This window comes from Pelmatolapia mariae, linkage group LG23, assembly GCF_036321145.2.
Source record: "Pelmatolapia mariae isolate MD_Pm_ZW linkage group LG23, Pm_UMD_F_2, whole genome shotgun sequence".
Taxonomy (NCBI): Eukaryota; Metazoa; Chordata; class Actinopteri; order Cichliformes; family Cichlidae; genus Pelmatolapia; species Pelmatolapia mariae.
Window position 1 is genome coordinate 23,383,624 of NC_086246.1, and position 23,782 is coordinate 23,407,405.

The 23,782-nt window shown below is 40.3% G+C and overlaps 1 protein-coding gene across 1 annotated transcript in view; it reads left to right on the top strand.

Moving 5' to 3' along the window:
• The window catches only part of LOC134620122 (collagen alpha-1(XVIII) chain-like), a 60,473-nt gene that overhangs the window by 16,710 nt on the left and 19,981 nt on the right, over positions 1-23,782 (top strand). Inside the window, exons 3-4 of the mRNA XM_063466086.1 lie at positions 21,574-22,115; positions 23,678-23,758. Of these exons, the coding sequence (XP_063322156.1) occupies positions 21,574-22,115; positions 23,678-23,758 (623 nt within the window). The remainder of the gene's footprint in view (positions 1-21,573; positions 22,116-23,677; positions 23,759-23,782) is intronic.

Below are 23,782 nucleotides of genomic sequence, written 5' to 3' on the forward strand. Positions count from 1 at the left end.
GACAAAAGGACGAATGTTAACAAATAAAACTGAGTCAGCAAATTCAGTATTTATTAAATTAACTGAAATTTAAAGATTTAGAATATTATAACGTAGTTCTAATTATTTGCAGTAGACATTTACCTCTTAACGTCCAGAATCTGTTTAACATGAGCTACAACAAATACACATCACATTACATCTGATGGTAGGACTAACATAATGTAATTGTAGCATATCAAAACTTTAAAAAATCATACAGGAATAACACAATTATTCAGTATTGTGGTAGATTTAGAGTGAAGATGCTTTGAATACAAAGATTTGACATGAATGGTTTGGGACGATTTTGTATTTCAGTCAGAGGTTTAGCTTTAGCTTCAGTCTACACACTTTTAGTTTGTGACAGCAAATAAAAAAAATAAAGATAAAGATGAAAATAAAATTACAGGCAGAGAAGGAACTTCAGAGCAGAAATAGTTTTTCTAGCATCTTAAATCCATAATTCAACATTCCTTTGAGATAGCATATGCAGTTTTTCTTATCTTCTATCTTAATGTGCACATTTGGTCACATTAGTGCACTTTACCTCTGCATCAGAACTTAAGATTTTGCTATGTTTGTCATAAATTTGAAAGTGCTGCTTTCCCAATGCTAATATGAAGTTTGAATTAGATGTTGCACCATATTAGAAGTTATATCTCACTGCTCTGTTGTGAAATAGACACATTTATCTGTATCTCGGCCTCAGCTTTCTTTCATGGTGTTGCATTTTAATGGATTAAATCTCCATATTTGGAGGCTGATTCACCCTGCAAAGTTCATCCCTGTCACCAGCAGATTTATTCCAGCGTTTATATCTTTGCATCTGCTGCACAGACCACCAACATAAATGGCAACATCATTTGAGCCTCTTCCTCACACATCTCATCTTCCATCTTCGATATTTTGTGTAATAAATAAATGAAATGATCTTGTTGGACCGGGAACTTCGTGCTCTCTCTTTGTAATTGCTGTGTCGTATTTCTATCTGACTGAACTTGCTTCCCACAGTTAGCACGGATGACTGTCTCGCTCTTCCTCACCTGCTCTGGTGTCGACCCCAGTTGTCGACAAAGATGCACCGAAACGCTTGATAATGGAGCCTCTGTAGATTTTTTTTCTTTAAAGTCTGAGCCAAGGTGAGGCCAACGTTTTTTCGGGACCTGCTGTTTGGCAAAGCCAGAAATGTTTTCAGAAGCGTGAAATTTATTAGGAAGAGTCATGAAACAAAGCAGCGTCTAGTTGGGGCTTGTTGCAGAAGTTTCCTCTCCAAACCTCTCACGTGGTCATGTTTAAGTAACCAGAGTTACCTGAAATAAAAAGAAGAAATGCAGTTTTAGGTATTAAGTTTTCTTCTTTCCTCCTCCAGTAATCACCATGCTTGTCATGTGAGCTTTAGAAGGAACATGCTGCTTGTATGATGTGGCAAAAGCAGAACAAATGTCACTGGTGCTTCAACATTCAGCTGCAGCTCACCACATATGACTGCACCTCGCTGTAGCTACATGCGAATGTATGTGTGGAAGTGTAAATGTAAGCAACAGCTGCCTTCATAATAAAACACAATGCACAAAGGGAGCGTGCCCGAACGCAGCCATGTGTTTACTTACCCTGCTTGTGGCCCTGTGCAGGTCAGAGTCAGCTGACAGCTGACGGTGATGAAGAGTGCTGGGAACGCAGAGGGAGCGTTAGCACGTATGTTTGAGAGCCTGCAGGGCATTTATGGTGATGTATGACGGACATGGAGAAAGCGTCTGGGGTTGTGTTATTGGAAAGAAAAAAACTTAGCTGATGTTTTTGTATTTTTAATTAAAAGAAAAGTATTTTCTTGGCTTTTAGTTTGTCAGAACGATGTATCGATGCATAAACGTGAAAACAATAAATAAAAATTCTAGTTTATGAAGTTTATGTAGTTTTTGATTCATGAGTCTGTTGTTAAGATGCAAGCTTTAATTCCCTGCTGATGAAAATCAACAGAAACCTCATCAAAGAAGGAGCTTTGTCACAAAAGAGAGACAAAAAAACACAGACAGGAAGTCTGTAACTGCCTATAATTACTGTAAAGCTGAAACATATGAGTGTTTTTTGATGCACTTGGTTTTCATTTTTTAATGTTTTAGTTATATTTGTCACTACTGTACTCCTCAGTATGTCTGGCTTCAACCACGATTTTACTAATTTCAGCTGGAAAGAAATTAGTAAACAATGCAAGCAGAACCTTTCTCATATATCCAAAGGGGACTGTGTTTGCAGCTAGAATGTTTTCTGTAGATAATAAATCTCTTTGGCATAAGATCTGCAACAAAAAGTGCCTCTGGTAATAGAAATTTGAGTTGTAAAAGGTTTTTATAAGTTTAAACCTGAATTTTTTTTGCTTTTGTTTATCTTTTGCTCTTCTTTTCAATTCCTCTCCCAAGGCGACACCTGTTGGCAACAACTTTTTATGAAACTCAGTGGAGAGGTGGAAGATTTGGTGATGGCTGTGCTCTCTTAAATCCTCCCTGATCCTTTTGTTGGCTGGTTTAGACTGGAGAACCAGTCCAAGTTTTCCAATATCTGCTCTCTCTTACTTCTGCTTTTGGTCTCCACCAGCTCTGGAGGGACATATCGGACACTTCAGCTGCTGGGAGTTTGAATTTTTTTTTCATCAGACCTAATGGACTCTCTAAGGAGGCTATTGTATAAAGGTTTAAATGTGAAAACAGAGCTGACCTGCTTTCAAAAAAAGCCAAAAACCTAGCAACCAAATATCACGGCAAAGTAACAAACATGCCGGTCCACAATGTCCATTTCATGCTTTGCCTGTCTAAAGTGTAAAATGGAGAACAGTACTAACAGGGGGAGATAATATATTTAAAGCCAAGAAGTCAGATGGATATCCATTTCAGGCTTTGAAGAAGCCTGAAATGGATAAACCATTCAGCCTTTGTCAATTGTTAAAAACTCATACGTAAATCATTTACTTTTATGAACAGTCAGGGTTGCACAAGACTTACTTAATACAGAACACATTAAAATATGCTGAAAACCAGTGCATGAAGAGGCCTCTCTCAGAGCAGCTCTCGTGTAAGTGCACTGGACTCACATTCGAGTTTAACTTCACATATGAAGCAACAGCTCAGTGAATTACACATTAAGTAATCACATAACTTTATAGTGACTTAACTGTTAGCATCAGACATCACGATAATGTGGACAATAATGTCCATTGTAAAGATATTAGAAAGAAATAAATTGTTTCAAACACACAAGAATCTTGTATAACTGTATAGCTCCTCCTTTGGAAGTACAATGAAAGATTAAGGCTAAAGAGGGGTAATGATTTAAAATATATTTATGTATACAACCTGTAGATCTTTAATAAGGGGGATGTAAAGTAAGTTGGCTCAGCTATTAATATTTTTAAACGGTTTATGTACACAGATTTCCTCACTGAGGTTCGGGTTAAGTAAAAAAACATCCACAATACGGAAACACATAACTGTGAAGACGCAAGTTCAGAAATGAAGAAAAGCATGTTGAAGAATCAGTGTAGATATTTAAATATGAACCCTAAACTGTTCTAGAGAAACAAGACTGTGCAAAAGTCTTGAACCACTCCCCGTTACCTCCGTTTAGGAGGTTATGTATTTGGTAGCATTTGCATGTCATTCTGTCTGTAAACATAATAGCACAAAAAGTTTTAAATGAATTCTGATAAAACTTTCTAGAGGTGTAATTCATGATTTAACAAGTGGGGGCGCTGCTGACCTTTTTGCACAGGGCCAGGTAAGTTAGGAAAGCCTTTTGCCTTATTAATGAAATCAGTATTTAGAAACTGCATTTTGTGTTTACTCTGGTTATCTTTGTTGAATATTTTGTATTGAAACAAGTGTGAAAGCAAAGAAATCCTACTTTTCACAGCACTGTAAACTGTATTTCACATTGTATATGTGTGTTTGTGAATGCTTCAATAAATTGCTGCAGCTAGTTACATTTATATTTTCCTAGCAAAGATATAAAGACACAAGACGTGGCTCTTATTTTATGCACAGTTAGCTTGTTAGTCGTGTTATTTCTAGGCAGCAGAGTATTTCAACCTAGTGTTTCCAGTTTCACTGTGATTGGGCAGCACAGCCTATGTTAAGTATTGTATTTAAATTTAACAAATAAACAGGTAATAGCAGTTTTTCAAAGCTAGCCTTATAAACAAACATGCAGTTCTGCTTCTAAGAAAGTTTTTTCTTGATTGGAGAGCCCACTGTGACACCCACTGGTGCAAAGCAGGAGGAGGAAGGTGCTGCAACTACTAGTGAGGAGTGACAAAAGAACCAGAAGCGTGCAGTATCACCTTAATGAAGGTCAAATAAAAGCACAGATTCTAAAATGTTCTATGAGTAGCAGAAGAGAAATAATATTTCTGTACAAAACTCTAGTGTTTTCCTTCAGTTTTCTCGATCTTTCTCAAATGTGTTAAAACATAGTATCCAGCCTATTCAATTCAATTTTAGTTTATTTTATTTATATAGCTCCAAATCCCAACAACAGTTGCCTCAAGGCGCTTTATATTGTAAGATAAAGAGAAAACCCCAACAATCATATGGCCCCCTATGAAGAAGGGCTTTGGCGACAGTGTCAAGGAAAAAAGTCCTTTAAACAGGAAGAAACCTCCAGCAAAGACACTGTGGAAGAGAGCTAGAGATCTGATAGCAGTCTGATTGCAAAGTGCTCAAATGGGGTGATACGGTAGTATGACGTCTTTAAGATAAATGGGGACTGATTATTCAAGACCTTGTATGTGATTTGAAGGATTCCAAATTTGACTCGAAATTTAACAGGGAGCCAATGAAGAGAAGCCAATATGGGAGAACTGAGATTTTGAGCAGAATGAGCGACACATTAGCTGGTCATTTAACAGCATTTTACAAAGCACTGGCCTGGTCATGGCTCTTAAATGTCAGTTTTATGGCTTTCCCTGCTGTAAATTTGACATCTAGGATTTTTGGATGGTCAGACTGATGAAATCAGACACTTGGAGACACCAGGTTTTCTTAGATTTTGTTGGCCTAATGATCAATTAATAGCCTTAATTACAGCACCATTAGTTTGGCAGTACAAACAGGAGCCCCTTAATGAGGCAGATTAGCAGATTATAATCTCTTCTGTTGCTGGTCTGCTCGGGAAAATAGGAAGATAAAGAAGTTAATGATGCATTAAAGAAAGCAAAGTTTCACCAGAGTAAACTCCAGTGACTCTAATGTTCCTCAGCACTGTTCTTTAGCAGCAGTTGTGTTGCATGAATGCACAAATGATGGGGATGAGGCAGCTTGTCATGCAGCGTGGGTGTGGGAGGTCCACCAGCTGGAATGTGTAACAGCTGGTTGTCCGAGTTTGGCAGATGCTGGATGATGAGGGAACTCTGGGCCATGTGGAGGAGGAGGAGGAAGAAGAGGAGGAAAGGGAGGAGGAGGAGTGTTGGTGGAGAGGAATCCTTTTGCCCCGATCGCCCGTCTGTGAGAACCTGGAAGGAGTGCTTTTTCCGAGGATTTTCTCCGATGAGGCAATGGAGTCGGTCTCTCGGGAGGGCAGCTGCTGTCTCTCATTCATCCCTTCACACTGCTGCTCAGCCTCTCTCCAGCTGCGTTCACGCTGTTTATCCGATTATGTTCCTCCCAAAGCTTCAGAAAGTAGACTTGGTGGTTTAATTTTTGGTTACTGTAGTTATCGGGAAAACAGAGGCATAAATCAGACAGCTAAACACACCGAAGCCATCGGCGCCGTGTGACTGAACCTCCCTTGTTTTCCCTTTTCTTCCTGAGAGATGAGATAATTTCTCTTGCTCTGTCACTCACCGTGCCCTTGATATTCTCACCATTTTAGCCTGTCAGCTGTTGAGCTCAGTTTTCCCACCTTTTTCCTCCCTTTGTCCCTTTTTCCCACTCTAACACGAAGTCATGCAAAGTAGAAGTACCCAGATCTTTTACTTAAAAGTAGAAAAGTTTTTAAAATACTACATGAACAGTATGAATCCTGGAGTGAAATGCTTCCATAGTTATAACTCTGCTGTTACAGTGTGCTGTCCTTGCTTGTACTGTTGCATAGTTTAGTGTACTGATCTGAACCTGGGGGCCACGGGGTAATCTGAGTACCGAGTGCTTCTTAACTTTCTCTAGTAGTTGGTTTGGAAATGTAGCTAAATTTTTGTTTGAATAAAAACATGAGAAAAGGAAAAAGTAACACATTCAGAAGTGTATTTTTTATTTTTATGTTGTTTAAAAATCAAAAATATGAGCTAAGCAAAGTAACGAATTACAGAAAACAAAAAATAAATAAATAAATCCTGGGGCAAATTTTCCTTTTTTTGTTCTTTTTGTGTGTTTGTTTACACACAAAAAGTTTACATTAGTAAAACTTAAATTTAAATTTAAGAGGGCACCATTCACACCATATTAAAAAAATATTATTTTTACTCTTAAGATGAGTTTTTATTGACTGTATTAAGACATGTTACTATTTAACCCTTTCATGTATGAATTATGACATCTTTAGGCATGAAAAGATGAATAAAAATACTTAAGAAAAAAATCCTGATTGAGGTTGTCATAATTCATGCATGACACGGTTAAATAACAATAATTACAATAAAACACATCATACATCTATAATAGCATTAAACAACCAGTGGGTGGCAGGGTATGGAGTGACACATCACTGTCCAATGTAGTGGTTTATGTGCAAGTATACCATCAACACTGACACAAATACAAGAAAACAGCCTTTGAACAACTGTCCACTGTAGTGACCAGTGTTGGTCAAGTTACTTGAAAAAGTAATCAGTTACTAATTACTGATTACTTCCCCCAAAAAGTAATCCCGTTACTTTACTGATTACTTATTTTCAAAAGTAATTAATTACTTAGTTACTTAGTTACTTTTTAAAAACACGATTTACAACCTGAATAGGTGATAAAGAAATAGATCTTTCAGCCCAATTCTACTTTTTCTGCATAATCCATCATACAAAATGTAATCAAATGGAAACGTCTCTTTTTAAAACTTTAAATCTTTTAACTTTATGCATCAAGCAAAAACTTAATTATATGTAACATTCTCTGACTGGAAGAAATTTGTTTAACATTTAAACCTATTTTCTGCACATTCCAGCATATAAAATAAAATATTTTTTTGTATTTACACTCACTCTTTCAAATAAATGCAAGTAAAACACAGCAGAAAATAAATAAAATCAAAGACTAGCGGTCCTGTTGCTCTATTTTCACCTATAAAGCAGGAGTGGGTTAGGCGGAGGTTTACCCTGTTGCAGGTGTGCCGCAGCGGTCAGTTGAAGACTCCGCGAGTTTCTCTGTGAATTTCCCATTACGTCATAGCGCACTCGCTGCTTGCTTGGAAGTTTAGGGGTTTTTTTGCTGTAAAAAGAAGTTTTCTTCCCACGCACAACGGACACTAATGTTTTTGTCACTTTTTATGGAATCAAACTCAAAATAAGGTCAGTACTTCCACGCTTTAAACGCTGCATGCTCATACTCTCTCCCGCACTCGATATATTATGATCTGCACACAGCTGTTGTCACGAACGTCGCACTCGCTTACGTCACTGTCATGAGACATTCTCGCAAAAAATCACGGTTTTAGTAACGCAGTAACGCAGCGTTCCTACGTGAAAGTAACGGTAATCTAATTACCGTTTTTGCAATAGTAATCCCTTACATTACTCGTTACTTGAAGAAAGTAATCAGATTACGCGTTACTGCCCATCTCTGGTAGTGACCACTATGCCTGAAAGGGTTAAATGAAAATATTAGTTCATATTGTATTTGATGAAAACAACACATCTGAAAAAGGTTGGGCCTTGTTTACCCCTGAGTAGCATACCGCCATCTTTTAACAACAGTCTGTAGACGTCAAGGAGCTGAAGGAGAACAGCCGACGGACTTTTGGGAGAGGAATGGTGTCATATTTTTCGTCTCATGATGCTCCGAATCAACTGGACTCTTAATCTGTGCTGCTGTAACAGATGTAGTATGCAGTTTAGCACTGTATAGCTGGAATATGTGAGACTTTCCCTTAAAAAGACATTGTCTGGATGGGACCATATGCTGCTCTAAAACCTTTATATACCTTTAAGCATTGATGGCGCCCGTCCAGGTGTTCAAACTACCAATCCCACAGGCGCTGATCCTCCTTCAGAGATTTAGGCTTTTGAACTGAGCATTGATAACTGATTTTAAACACAGGTTTTGGAGAGTGGTGAAACTCTGCCTCTCTTAAGTTGCTCTTTTTGTACCCAATCATCTGAGCTGTTGCTAAGTAACTTAATTAGATGCACAATGTTCCTGCAACGGTTTCTTTTTAGTACCACTCACTTTTTGTCCACTGTAAATATTCCATGTCTGTGTACTATTGTGAATGAAATATAGGTTTAAGAGATTTGGAAATAATTGCACAGTGACCCAGCTTTTTTTTAAGAGTCGTACATATTTTGGAAGGATTTTTGGCATCTCTGCTGCTGGAAATGGCTTTAGGAGTCATTTCTTTGCTTTGAAGACACAGTTTAGTTTTCTGCAGCTGCTTAGAGTTACCATTCTTGTGCCTATGTGGTAAAAAACCAATATAAAGCCTGCAACCAGTTAGTGTAGTTTTGCGTAAAGACTCGAAGCAGCAGGAAACAGTGAGCCTCGTCCTTTTAAAACTTTAAAAATACAGTTAGTAGGATCGCTGCTTAAGTTTATTAACGTAACCTGTCATTATGCTTTATTAAATTTTGGTTAACTAATTATTGCCTATAAAGTAATATTTAATATTTTCTTTGGTTAATTTACTTATTTACTTTTATTTAATTGCATTTACTCAGTCCTGCTCACCAATAAGATGAGCTTTTCCTTTAGAGTGTGAACTAAACCTTTTTTTATGATCTGCAGTGCATTTATGAAAACTCCATATTTCTGCAGAGCACTCATCTGTCTAAGCCGGGTGTGCCTATGTGGTAAAAAGCATGCCTGTATGCTTTCTAAGGAGACCCACAGGAGTCATGCAGGGGAGGAGTTTTAGTGTATTTGAGCCCTTTTTTTTTTTTTTTTGAGGGAGTTTGTGCTGGGAGCTCAGTGGGGAGGGTCCCAGAGTAGTTTTTATGCCTCTGCTTTAATTCACTGGTTGCTCAGTGGCCCTTGATCAGCCTCGATTTAACTGCTGCCCGGCTGGCTAACAGGTGGTGCTTTGAGGAATCAGTGAGAGCGCTGTTGCAACAGCCAGCACCATGTGGAGGAGGCTCCAGACTGCGACGCTGCTCCTCATCCTCTGCTCCCGGAGCTTGGAGGCCTGGTTCTGGAGAACCACAGATGAAGAAACAAAGACAGAAGCGGTTACGTTTGATGCTACCATTTTAACCACTCACACAGCGACGAACAGCAATTCTGTAGCAATGATCGCCAGTACAACAGAAGAGGACGAAGGTGCTACAACCACAGCTAGTAGTGCAAAGATGGAACTGGAAGATCCCACCGTGACCAGCTGGGCAAAGGAGGAGGAAGAACTTACTACAATGCCATTCAGTGGGGCAAAGGAGGAGAAAGAAAATGCTACAACGACGGCGAGCAGTGTAAAGATTGAGGCGGAAAGTCCCACCATGACAACCAGTCTTGCACAGACGGAGGTGGAAGGTGCTACAAGGACATTCACTGGTGCCAGTGAAGAGGAAGAAGGTACCACCATGACAGTCAGTGTTATGAAGGAAGAAGGTACCACCATGACAGCCAGTGTTGTGGAGGAGGGAAAAGGGCCTACAATGACAGCTAGCACTGTGATGACAGAGGTGGAAGAGCCCACTGTGACACCCACTGTTGCAAAGCAGGTGGAGGAAGGTGCTACTACTACCAGCAGTGTAATGATGGAGGAGGAAGGTTCTACTAAGACTGCCGCTGGTGCAATGGTGGAGGAAGAAGAGGAGGATGACAACTTGTCCGGGGTCGGGGAAGAAATCATCAACGTGGCCACAGGCATCCGTAAGTTTGTCGAGGCGTGGGATGCGACCACGACCACCTGGACAGTTAGTTCCGGCCTGACGGAGAAGACGGAGAAGTCTGACGTGACGATGAAGCCAGGCAGGTTCTCGGGGGAGAGGGTGGAGGAAGGGTCTGGGGGTGGGGAAGGGGAAGGGGGTGGATTTGAGTCAGACGTGACGATTAGAGGTGGCGTTTCTAAATTGAATGGCCCACCCTGTCTCCCCGCGCCCTCTGATTGGCCCGTTTGCAGACAACCACGCCTTTTCTCGCTGCCCAACTTTTTCAACCACACCTCTGTGGAGGAGGCGGGGGCGGTCCTACAGGAGTGGGCGTGGCTCACAAAAGCAGAATGTCACCACAGCGCAGAGCTATTCCTCTGCCTCCTCCTGACTCCCAGGTGTCCATCCCCCGTCTCTCACCTGCCCTGCCGCAGCTTCTGCCACACACTGCAAGACAGCTGCTGGGCGTTCCTGGAAAACGGGCGTCTCCCAGTGGAGTGTGACCTCCTGCCTGAAAGAGCTCATGAGCCCGGGCGTCCGGTGTGCGTGTCAGTTAGTAACTGGAAAGGTAACCGCGGCGGGTTAGAATGTATCCTGTGTGACGATACATTTTGAATCCGGAGCGTCTATATGTGTTTGTTTTGGTGTCCAGCTGCATCATTGTCTTTGCCCATCACATGATTCACTTTAAACGTGATTTTGCATGTTTTTACCATTTTAATGTGATCATATGGAGCCCATAAAGTACTCTGGCTCATGTGACTACAGGTGCTATACATTACAGTTTCACATATATTTGACCCCCTACCACGAAACCACTGGTGGGTTTGTTTTATTAGAGGAAGATAATGACCCTCACATTTACTGGGGCTCCAGCTAATGATAATTTTTTTATTATTTTGTTGCTTGTAAGAAATTTCAATTTTCCAAATCACAGGATAAAATTATTAAATGTCTTTTTTTTAATCCAGAACCCCAAATATATGAATTATTATAATGTAAGGCAGTAAATTCACAAGTTTTAGAAACCATCATCATCACTTTTTAAAAAATCTAGGATCAAATTACTGCAGTATAGTTAATAAAGTATTCTGTTTTGGATATTGTCACAATTAATACACAAGAGCATTCATCATCTTTAAAAAAAAAAGAAAAAAAAGTTATATTCTTGTGCCTACATTACCCATAATGCAACATCAGTTTGTTTTAGAAGATCAGGTGTAGTAAGTAGCAACTATGTAGCTCACAGTCTCAAGCAGGGTTCAGTTCAGGCTTCACAGTCTTCACACGCCTCTTTCTGAGGTCACAAAGGGCTTTAGTCAACTTTCTTACATCCAGATTCTTATCAAAGTAAACTTTAAGTGCAGTTCCATTTGATCAGCAGTATATCAAAAATGAATGAAGGCATCATATTCACTGTAATAAATATCGAAATTCTGTTATACAGAGGACCCAGAGTACCAAAAAAAAGGTTTATCATATGATCAACTATTTGGCGGTTAGCTAATCAAGTTAGGTATGTGAGGTGCTAATGTTTTTGGTATATTTTATATTTATCCAAAAACACCCAAAAACATATCTAAATGTAAATTGTAATAATTAATTATTAACCCTTTAAGACCTACCATAGAACCAAGTCCGCCAGAGTTATCTTTACATTTTTACATGCTGTAGTGCCATTTTTGGGAGCATTTCAAGTTGCTATACATCAATACAACCATTATAGCCCAAACTTTAATAATATGTATGCATTAAGTGCATAATAACTACACAAATTGCAAAAAAGTGCAGTAAACTACAAAAAAATTGAAAATCGTTTTTGGTTTTTTTACATATATTTCTAGTTAGAGAAATTTAAGAGGCTTGTCTCTCAAAACTGTAAATACAAAAAAGTTGCACAAAATAGTTTCCAACAACAGGAAATTTATTTTGAGTGTCTTCATAGCTTTATTTTTGAGATACACCAATTTTTATATACTGCAGGAAAAACGAAGAAAAAATATTATAATGCAAATTTGCAAAAAAACAGCATGTGCATCAAAATAAACTATTTCCAGCAGTGCAATTTGAGCTCTAAGCATCCCAGAAACTATAAATAAAAGCATAAAGTCAAACATGACTTTTAAAAACACCAGTGTAGGCTTATAAGGCCCCGAAGGTAAAAAACTACATTTCTGCGAAAATGACATCACTTCCGGTTTCGGGCAGGTAATGGCGGACATGCGATAGTTCGCGCTGACGTCTGTTCCAACGTAGGAAGTGTTATGAACAGCTGATCGGATCGGCAAAGCGTGTTTCTGGAATATTATGTTTTTGTTGCTGCACGTGCTTTTTATCAATTTTTGCAAAGCTGTATGTGGAAGGAAACCGTGACCTAGGGCAAGCTGATGGCATAAGATGTAAGTACAACTCCTCCAGTTTCATATGCAAAAAAAATTATTGCGCTAGCTTACGTGGTTCCAGTTCTACAGGGATTTAAAAATAGTTACGCAAAAGTTTGTAAACGACCGGTTTTAAAGGGTTAATATACTTGTAAAAATCAACTGAGAAACTACCAACACACATAAGTGTGATGCGTTATGTATACACTGTCATACAGCTGACACATGTTGCCTACATAATTTAAAAATGTAGATGATTATCTTTATTTTTCATTTTCTAATTTTTAATGTATTATTTTATTTAGGTGGTTTTGGTCCTCCGTATATTTAAAGTCAGAAAAAAGCTTGCAATTTGGAAAATGGGTTTGATTAATGTTAAATACACACTTTTTGTAAATCAAGGGTCAAAACATGCAAAAACATTGATGTTGCAACTGCTGAAGTGGCTGTGGTGTCACCTTCTCCCCCGACGCATGATAAAACACCTGAGTTCACGCCGTCGTCGCCAGGCTGCATGCAGCAGTTCATGTTGTTGTCTTGTCTCCTGCAAACGAGGCATTTTTAATGTGAAGAATGAGTAGCAGTCGTCAGCAGCAGCATGCCTGCTAGTTGTTTGATGGTAGCTGCATCTTTTTTATGACACTTAAATCTATTCTGGTCACATTAGATGTTTATACTGTAAACTAGAAATCATATATACATTAGGTTAGAAACTTTTGCAGTGAGTATAAACCCTGACAAATATATCAGAGGCTCTTGTTCAGCCTTTTAATGCCTTAATAAATTTAGCAGCACACGTCATTGGCTGTACATTCCTGGGGGTTTTTAAATTAAAACTTTGACCTCTGCCACATGAAAACCTTCTTCATCGTGTGTTTCCCGCGGGAATGCTTACTGCAAATGTTTGAATGACCTTTACAACAACTTGTGGCTTTAAAACACCAACACAGCTATGTTTCACCCCACAGCAGACTCCTGAATCTGCACTGCAGTACGTTTTGGAGACTTTGGTTTATGCATGCAGCCAAGCTTTTGCACTGTTTTTGCTTGGGGTGTACGGGTTATAACACGTCCCTGTGGTTGTCAGTCAAACTGTTTATTGCCTGTGATTTTCCAAACACCTGCACAAGGGATGACAAAAGGGTTAAGGGAGCCTGCATTTAATCAAAAACACTCAGTATAAGCTCTCAGTCGTGATGTTGTCTTTACATTTAGATGTAGGTTGGTTTCTCACAGACAGTAATCCTTCTATTCCTCCCATCACATCCTACTTCTGCATGCCAGCCACGCTTTTCTGTCTCGAGTTATCGTGTCATCATTTCTAATCAGCTGGTGTGTTATGTAGATTTACAGATGGATGGCGTTTTATAGTTTCACAGAGGGAGAGGAAACAATCAGGCTGTCTGTGGTGGCAGTGGTGGTGGAAGTGGGGGGAAGCCTGTGGAAGGTATTTTTGATAACCGCTGTGGGTGGGAAAATGGTCTGCTCCGAGAGATTGAGTGTGACGATTGTGCGCTCGGTTTGGGAGAAAAGGCGGCGGTCTTGCGGTCGGTAACAAGAGAGCGTTGTGATGGGATGAGACGGGGAGGCTTGCAGTCTCTGCCAGGAGGGCAGAGGGCACGACAGTCACCCACTCTTTCACCCAGTCACACTTGATGGATGGCAGTCGAGTGTTTGGGACACCATTAGAAGATGAGCAGAGATTCAAAACGAGGCACAAGTATGAGAAAGACTTTTATGTGAGTGGGGAAATACTGGGTCTTCAACTTGGAAGCAATTTAAATGCATTTTGGACCATTTATGTGTCATTTATAGTGTCTCAAACTGACACTGAGTCACTTCCATTTGTTTAAAGTTCATCTTTTTCCAGCTGATGCTGACGCCCACGCCCACCCTGGAGGGCCTCTGGGTTCCCCTGCTGCATGGTTAGTGCTCAGTTAGTACTCAGGCATAAAAAAAAAGAGGCGGCAGTTTAATGAGCTGGTTGTGAGCTGCTTGTTTATCATTATTTCTCCTTTGCTGCTGATTGGTTCCCTTATTAGTTCCCAAAAAAACACAAACTGTGAAAGCAAGGTTTTCAGCCTGTCTTCAGCCCATAAAAATAAAAAGTAGTGCCACCAGCAGCCCAAGCTTTAAGCTTTCAACATCACTGAAAAGAAAAGCAAAAAAATTTTAAGTGGCCTGAAATATCAGTCTTTGCCATTTGCTTTCACGCTGTTGGCGACCAGCTGAAGAATACGACAAATTGACAGATGACTTGGCAGTAAATACATTAGAGAAAGGGTGTCAAACATAAGGCCCGGGGGTCAAAATCGTCCCGGCAAAGACTCCCCTCATGTAATTAACCATTAAATGACAGATAATGCATAAAAATGTTTTGAACTTTTTTCTTTTTTTTTTATTAACAACAAAAACCTTGGAGCGTTGGAGCCTGTTAGAGAAGGAAACTGGAAACAGTCTGCAGGTAACTGTTAGAAGCAACAAGCTGTCAAAAATGTATTAGGGCAGTTTGCTTTATCAAATTGTATTTTCTCAGTTTTCAGATCTGTTTTGTAATAATTCCCTAGCTTTGCCTTCCAGCACATTGTTTTTCTGCACTTTTTCCTCTTTTTAAAAGTCAGATTTGGTGCTTTTACTGAATCCAGTTTTCAGTACAGTCATTCTGTGAGTAATTAGTTTTTGCCCTACTTCATGCATGTAACACATGTATCACGACAGCAACGGTTAACGTTTGACCCTGTAGCAAATTGGAGAGTAAGAGAGCTAGCACAGACTTAAAATATGAAAACTGGGCTTTAGACACATTGAAATATGGTCCTGTTAGCAAAACGGATGATGAAATAAATAAATCATGCATTTCGACATGTGCTGCAGGCTAAATTTATGAACCAGTGGTACCTGTCACCGTTCATACTTCTCAAATTCTTCACATAGACAAATTTGTTTTGGAGGGCAGCCAAAAACCCGAGCTTTTCAGCTCTTCTGCCTCTTCGAGGAGCAAGATGTCAACAAAAAGAAGAATCCAGCTGATGTCATCTGAGCTGCACCGATCCCCCCTCAATCAGCTTTAATTGGCTCTGGGCTCTGGGCTCATTCAGACGTGGATTAGAGTCTGAGTGGGGATCAGAGGCTGGGTGAAGGTGTCACAGGCCTCATTTGAAGTGTTAACTGAAGCCATAGCCGAGACTCAGTGCAACTAACAGCCCGAGTCTCAGGCCAGCTGTGTGAATGAAGTGTTTGGTGTGTTTTACGATAAAGAGTCCTGGATTTTATTCTTACCCACGTCCTCAATTCTCCAAATCAACACCTGCAGGTTTCTGCTGCAGATATATTAAGATCTGCTTTGGGAATACCAGGACAATGGCATAATATTCCTCATGCAAAACACTGAAATTACTGAAATTGTTCTGACACAGTAGATGCTTTGGCGTAATTATGGAAGGCAGATTGAGTTGCTTTTGCAAGTAAAGGACATTTCAGGTCAAGCAGAAAAGAATGAGGGTGTAGTTTCTTACATTTTTCTCTATTTTAGGCCACTTTAACCATCACATGCTTGCATTACTTTGCCCGTTGTACTTTGTAATTTAAGCACACAGTGTGGTTACATTGACTGCAGTAACACTGAGGCTTAGGCGCAGATTTTACAGGATAGTATAAACTCTTCTTATGCTCCCCCTCCAGGATGAGGGAAGGTCTCTGCACTGCTAACCCTCTGGAGGAGTTCATTAGTTACACTGTGACATTTCTGCATGTTTTAACTGGCGTGTTGAGTCAGTTTGGGCTGCTGGCCCGTCCACTTTGTCCCATTAACAGTCCCTCATGGTCCACTTTCCCATGGACAGTTGCCGTGCATTTCCTCCCTCCCGCCCTCTGTCTGTCCATCTGTCAGTCCATACCTCTTCTCATTGCCTGTGTCTTTTTCTTCACACGGTAAAACAGGCAGGCGTCGGATTTCTCTGGAGTTACATGTTGGAAAATACAGACATGGCACCCCAGTAATCCCCTGTAACCGAGAACATGAGGTCATTAAGGCCGCGAAACACTGATGTGGGTTGTTCTTGCTTACAATGGGGACTGTTAGCGTGGAGAAAGGAAGTCAGAAATTAGCTTTGTATGATTGGTTTCAACAAAAAAATCTGTATTTCATTATTTGACGGTGTCCCATGCAGAGATCTGAGCTGATGTCTTAAGAGCATAAAAAAACAATTTGAACAGCTTAACGTGAGGAGTTCCTGCATGAACATAATTTACTCCCCAATTTGCAACAGTTCTGCTCATTGCACATGCCAAATTTCTGTGGTTTTAGCTTTGTTTGTTTGTCATTGTGACTTATATAAAATAGGCGGGGCTTCACTTCCTTAAATGCACAAATCAAAATGTAGCAACATTTGAATCAAACTTTGTTTTTTTCTTTGCCGATCCAATGAAACTTGCAGTTTTTTCATGCTTTTGATAAACTCAAAGTTACATTTTATATATATTATGACAAACACCATCCACTTAGCACACCTTAAACACACTAAGGTGTGCTAAGTGGCATAGATTCAAGAAGGTTCTGGAAACATTCCTCACAGATTTTGGTCCATACGGACATGTGATGCATGTCAAAGTGCCACGGACACACGATCACATCCACAATGAAAATCTTCTGTTCCACCACATCCCAAAAGTTGCTCTATTGGACTGAAATCTGGTGACTGTGGAGGCCGTTTGAGTACAGTGAACTTATTGCCATGTTCAAGAAACCAGTTTGAGATGATCTGAGCTTTGTGACATGGCGTGCTATCCTCAGAAGATGGTACACTGTGGTCATAAAGTGATGGACATGGTCAGTAACAACAGGCTGTGGTGTTTAAACAATGCTTAGCTGGTACTAAGGAGCCCACAGTGTGCCAAGACAATATCCCCCATATTATCACACCACCAGCAGCCTGAACCGTTGATATAAGGCAGTATGGATCCATGCTTTCATATCATTTGAGCCAACTTCTCACCCTCCTATTAGAACGTTGCTGCAAAACTCAAGCCCAGACTAGGCTATGGCTTTCCAATCTTCTGTTGTCTGGTTTTGGTGAGCCAGTGTCAATTGTAGCCTGAGTTTCCTGCTCTTAGTGGACAAGAGTGGCACTCGGTGTGGTCTTCTGCTGCTGTAGTCCATCTGCTTCAAGGTTGGACATGTTGTGCATTCAGAGACGCTCTCTGCATTGCTTGGTTGTAACGGTTAATGTTGCCTTCACATCAGCTCAAAGCAGTCTGACATTCTCCTCTGAAGTCTGGCATCAACAAGACATTTTTACCCAGACAACTGCCGCTCACTGTGGATCAGCAGTTTCTGAAATAGTCTCAAATGAATAACCGTGCCACATACAGAGTCACTTAAAATCACCTTGCATCATCATTCTGATGCTCAGTTTCAACTTCAGCAGGTAGTTTTGACCATGTCTACATGCCTAAATGCATCGAGATGTTGTCGTGTGATTAACTGATTAGACACTTGTATTAAGGAGCAGTTGATCAAGTGTACCTAATAAAGTGTATAAAAGAGATAATTCTGGGCATACATGGTAAGTATTCCTTTATTAAATGGAAAAACAAATATTAAAGTTGGGGAAAATAGACCCTGGAGATAAATTATGAATTAAATACTCCACAAATACAGCAAAGATCGAGTGGTGCTTTGATCCAAAAAGAAAGGAGGACTATTTTCATTATTTTTCCTCTTCCTGCTTCATTTGACACAATGCTGTGCAGGTTCTTTTATCCTCTTGATGCTATGACATATAAAACAAGGTTTAACATTCATCCAGTGCAAATTTATTCCTGTAGAATTTAATGAACGTATCTGACACATGGAGACTCCTTTCCCCTCAGCTCAAATCAAATCAAATCAAATCAAATCACTTTTATTGTCACATCACATGTGCAGGTACACTGGTACAGTACATGTGAGTGAAATTCTTGTGTGCGAGCTTCACAAGCAACAGAGTTGTGCAAAATACAATAATGTAAAACAAGCAAAATATAAAAATGGCTAATCTAAAAAGTAATAAATATATGTACAATATGTAAAGGTATATACATTACTGAATGTGTATACTAAATATGTTTTTCTACGTGTGTGTGTTTGAGTGTGTATATAGTATGTATATACATGTTTTACAAATGAAATAAAGTAAACAATAAAATAAGATATATAAAATATACAGAGGTTGGTATGTGCAAAACAGTGGTATTTATATACAGTATGGAGTGCATAATGTTGAAGTTCCAGTAGTGAGGGTGAGGTGTCTATGAAGTGTTCAGCAGTCTGATGGCCTGATGGAAAAAGCTGTCTCTCAGTCTGCTGGTACGGGACCGGATGCTGCAGAACCTCCTTCCTGATGGAAGTAGTCTGAACAGTTTATGGCTGGGGTGACTGGAGTCCTTGATGATCCTCCCCGCTTTCCTCAGGCACCGCTTCCTGTAGATGTCTTGGAGGGAGGGAAGCTCACCTCAGCTCATAGTATTGAAACTATGTCAAACTGCACTGTCCCTTTTTAATAAGTAAATAAATATATCTAGTGTTTTATACATAATATTTTGTGCTGTATGAAATCAAAACATGTTTAAAAGTTTTTTACAATGTCTGAAGAGGTAAAATGATGCCAGGAAAAACTCTAAAAATAAGCATGTTCCTTATTCCCTTTTGCTTCCTCTGCATTCTGGCTCACAGGACAGAAACAGAAATAAACTAAGAGCCTGAGACTAGATTGCAGCCCAGATAAAGAAATTAGAAAACTTTGCGTAATTGTTATGTAATGGTCTTGTAACCACAGTGCTAATGGCTTGCTGGCAGACATTAGCCTCCCTCATGGGAGGCTTCGCTGTTACTGGGCTGTAGAGTTGGGTTAGTGGGAGAGCTGTGGTAAAACCAGACAGCTTCCAGATGTGAACATGTGTGGAATTAGAGTAGGGGCCTCCCTTGAGAAATTCATTTTCAGTCTACCATTTTTGATTAACTGTAAGTACACATTTATGCTGTCATTTGTCATTTTCTGAAACTGCATAAATATATACCACTATGTGGTTTAGCTCACGCAACAGCTGCAGCTGTGCTGCCTTGAGAAGAACCAATAGCAGGTGCCTTCACTGAGAAGCCCTCAACCCTGCCGATCTCAAGCTCCAGTTGGATCAAATCCTATAATCCCAGAGGAGCCAGGCTTCTTGTAGCTGCTGTGCAGGCCGAGAGAGTTTACAGGCTGACAGCAGTTAGTTATGATCTGGTTGTCCTGTTACTATCCATGACAGCAGCGTAAGCAGGTGGAAGGCAAACAAACCCCCCAAAGTCCTTAAGAAATCCTGGGAACAATAAGGTGGCTTAAATGGCATCAAATATTGACCACACGTGAACATATAAAATTCCCATCACTAAGAAATGTGGGAAACCCCCACTACTGATGACCTCTGTACGCCTTTAATGCACAGATTGCACTTGTGCAATGGCAGGCCTCAAACCCTATCCTGGTCAAAAAAATGCTGCTTCTCCCCTGTGAGGCTGATTTATGAGAATGTAAATCTGCTGCTTCTCATTTCCCTTTTGGGCTATTTTAGTCTGTGGGAATTGAAACTCAAGCAGTTTTTCCACTAATGTGCCCCACTATCGAAGTCTCAGAGTGTGTCCCATAAATGCCTTGTAGCCATGTTTTTTTGGGGGGGAAAGTTTTGTTCTTAAATCACCCTCATTGCTGAATTTAGGATCTGTGGTTTTAGAATGTGACCTGCAGTGTCAGTACACTTTTCGGTTTGTTGTTCCAGACATGGGATCTTCAAGGGTCACTTCAGTTAGCAGCTACTTTTGCAGCAGACTCCTAACTTTGTGAATCTTGCAGTGAAAAGCACTTGTGAAATTTATGCCTCCTCACCCAGTAAAATCCAGTGTTAGAAAACATTCAAACACCTTTAATGTGCCAGAAGTATTTGAATTTGCTCTCGGTACAATCACAGATGCATTTTTATGCATTATTCTATGCCAATGGTTCAATGAGTACATAAGTTTAGATTTAGGTCCATAAGTCTGTGTTGGGAAATGACCCAATATTTAAAACTTTGTCCACTTTTATCATTTAAAAATGGGCAACTGTGTAAAAAAATGACTAGAATAACTTTACAATAACTTTTTTTAAGTCCTTGAATTTAATCTGAATCACATCTTAATCCTTTGATTTACTGTGGTGGTGTACAGAAGCAAAATTGCAAAACAAGTTGCCATTGTCCAAAAACCTGATCGTATACATTGGTTTAAGACCAGAAACCTGACACACTCAGGAAATAACCAACAAGAACTAGTGAAAAACGGTGTGAAGTAAGTGTAAGGAAAAGCTTTCATTTTGAAAGTGAAGGGTTTCCTTTTCTGTCTTCACAGTTTAACTACTGCTTAGCGAGTAGTAGCTGAGTGTTTGCAAACAAGCTGGTCTTATCTATACAAGCTAGCAAACTGTGGCTGTTTGCTAGCAACCAAAGCAATCGCAAAGAGTTTTTCAGTGCAACCAGTTTCACCTAGCACCTGCTATCAGCCTGTCAGGGAATACACATTTTCTCTAGTTCCATCAGATTCAGCAGATGTTTACATGTTTATGTGATAGCCTTGTATAATGGACACAGTAAACATGCTATGCTAGCGGCAACTTTGAGGAGCACAGCTTGTTGGGTTGAGGTTTTTTTGCCCTTGCCATCTTGCTGTCTTGAAACACCACGCTGCTTGGGATGACTATAGGCCATCTTGTTGGCCTTTACAAAAGATGCAGGTTAAAATGATTTTCCAGTGGCTTCACTTTGTAGACCAAGAGGCTATATCTATCTGTGACATGCAGTATACTCACAACATCCCAACAAAAAGACCAGAGTCTTATAAACCCTTCAACGTTTAATTCTACTGCGCAAAGATAATACTGCATCAGTACTATCGGTTCAGTCCCACATATGAGAGTGTAATACTAATTACACTGGCTGGTTTGTAAGTTGTACATTTTTCTTCTTATGAAGGATTTTTACTTGATACTCAACAACATGAATGTCACCGAACTGATATAAACCATTGAAAACATTTTTTTCAATGGTTGGCAACTGAAAGCCAATTTTCTCTTTTCTATGTGTGCACTGACTAAGTTTTAACTTCCTGTCTCCTCCCTCTCACAGAAAAGAGCGGCATCTCTTTACTCCAGCTGATTGGAGAACCTCCACTAGAAGAGTTCACCACCACCTATGGGCCAAATGGGGAGCCTGCCTATCGGTTCACTCCTTCAGTGGTCCCGGGCCAGCGAGCTCTGGTCCATGTCCCCAGCCCTTTCTACCGCCACTTCTCCCTCCTCTTCCATGTCAAGCCCTCCACTCCTGCCGCCTCCATCCTTTTCTCCATCACAGATGCCACCCAGAAGCTCATGTATGTCGCCGTCAAGCTCAGCGCGGTGAAGGCTGGCCGTCAGAAGGTTCAGTTTTTCTACACCGAGCCCGACTCTGAGGCTTCGTATGAGGCTGCCAGCTTTGAGGTGCCGAGCATGGTGGACACCTGGAGTCGCTTCTCGCTGTCAGTCATGGAGGAGCAGGTGGCCTTCTACCATGGCTGCGACTCTGAGCCACAGGTGGTGAAGTTTGAGCGCTCGCCGGATCCCATGGATCTCGACCCTGCATCGGTACTCTTTGTGGGTCACGCGGGAGGAGCTGACAATGGCAAGTTCCTGGTAAGTGGATCCACAGATTTGATGTTCCTTGGTGATTGCCAGATGATAACCAACCTGTAGGCCTATGTGACTGGGACTTCAGCAATCATTTACTTTGGGACTGCCAGCAACCATTCCAGAAATATTCATCTTTCCGTCTTGGCTTGTGGTCGTTAGATGGTCACTGACCGGTCCCTGGGCCTGTGTGACTGGGCCTTATTCCCCTGATCCTACACCGTCACCATGATTCTGACATATCAAAAATGGCAGCCAAGTTAACATCACATGGTTAATGGTCACATGTCTCAAAAATCTTAGTGGGTTGAGTAGTAACAATGACAACATCATATTTTTAAACGTTACATGAAGTCCAAAAATGCATGAAGAAGATTTCAAGTATTTGAAAGTTTTAACTGATGCTGCTCTTACTCAGGTCTGCTTTGAAACACAGCTGATAGATTCTTAACATGGTTTTTACTGAACGCTGCTTAGTGATTAAAATAAATAAGTAATAACAAGAAAACAGTCTCTGTATGTGTTACTTTGTAGCTTATGCAGTTTTAGCATGATTAGTTTTGTTCGTTGGGTATAAATGACTGGAGGATGACTCATCCAAGCCGTGGCTTAGCCTGCCTACAGCGGCTCATCTTGCTTGTAGATTGGACTGGATCACTCTACCTGATCCTGTGAGTGGAAGTATTGACCTACAGTCATCCATTTACCCTGCAAAATCCACTCCTGGAAAATGACTTTTCCAGTTCCTCAAAGCGCTTGAGAAGAGCAAGTTGTAAATTAAACAGTGAGCCAGGTCAAGGGTCACCAGTGACTATTATTCTTTTGGAAGGATCCTTTCAGCAGAACTTGGTTGGTTAAGATTTCTTGAGTATCAAAATAATTCATATACAGTTATATGTACATTTACATATATGCTGCAGACAGGAAATGCTAATGGCTAATTCAGCATACTTTCAGTTGCTCCAACATACAAATAAATGTGCTACAATAAAGATGCCAGAAAAGATTCCTTCTTTATGTGTTAAGGATTTGATCAGTGTTTAGGAAATATGAAAGTTTTAACGCATTAAAAATTGGACAAAACAACATGATGGCACTCATCTCAGAAATAAGCATAAAGCTACAGCAATGCTATAAATCAGGAAAAACAAATTATCACTTTTAAACACTATAGTTTTTGTTTTATACAACAGTGTGGTGCAAAAGGAAGAGACGACTGTTTTGTACGCATAATCTCCAGGGTACCAGCAGAGGAAATGCTAAAGAGATGTTTCACAGTTCTGACAGGAAAAAATGAAAAACAGCAACGAATCCTCCTCCAGAGGTATCTGGGAGTCTGTTCTTTCTTGTCTGTGACGTCTCCCTGCGGCACTCCGTCCAGGGTTTGTGTCATTAACAATAAGGAGGTAGTGCCACCTTTAACCTCTGAGACAGGGACTCTGGTGATCATATGACTCTCTTTGAAGTGGAGAACTGTGGAAGAAATTACGATGGCTGCAGTTAAAGCTCATAAAATCTTCATGTTTCTGATAATACCTATGGTGGGATTCACTGTCTGTGTGTTTTAGGGTGACATGGCAGACCTGAGACTGGTGGGAAACCCTCGGTCAGCTGAGCGTTTATGTGACTATGAGGACGACTCTGACACTGTGAGTTCTTGTTTTTCTGATATT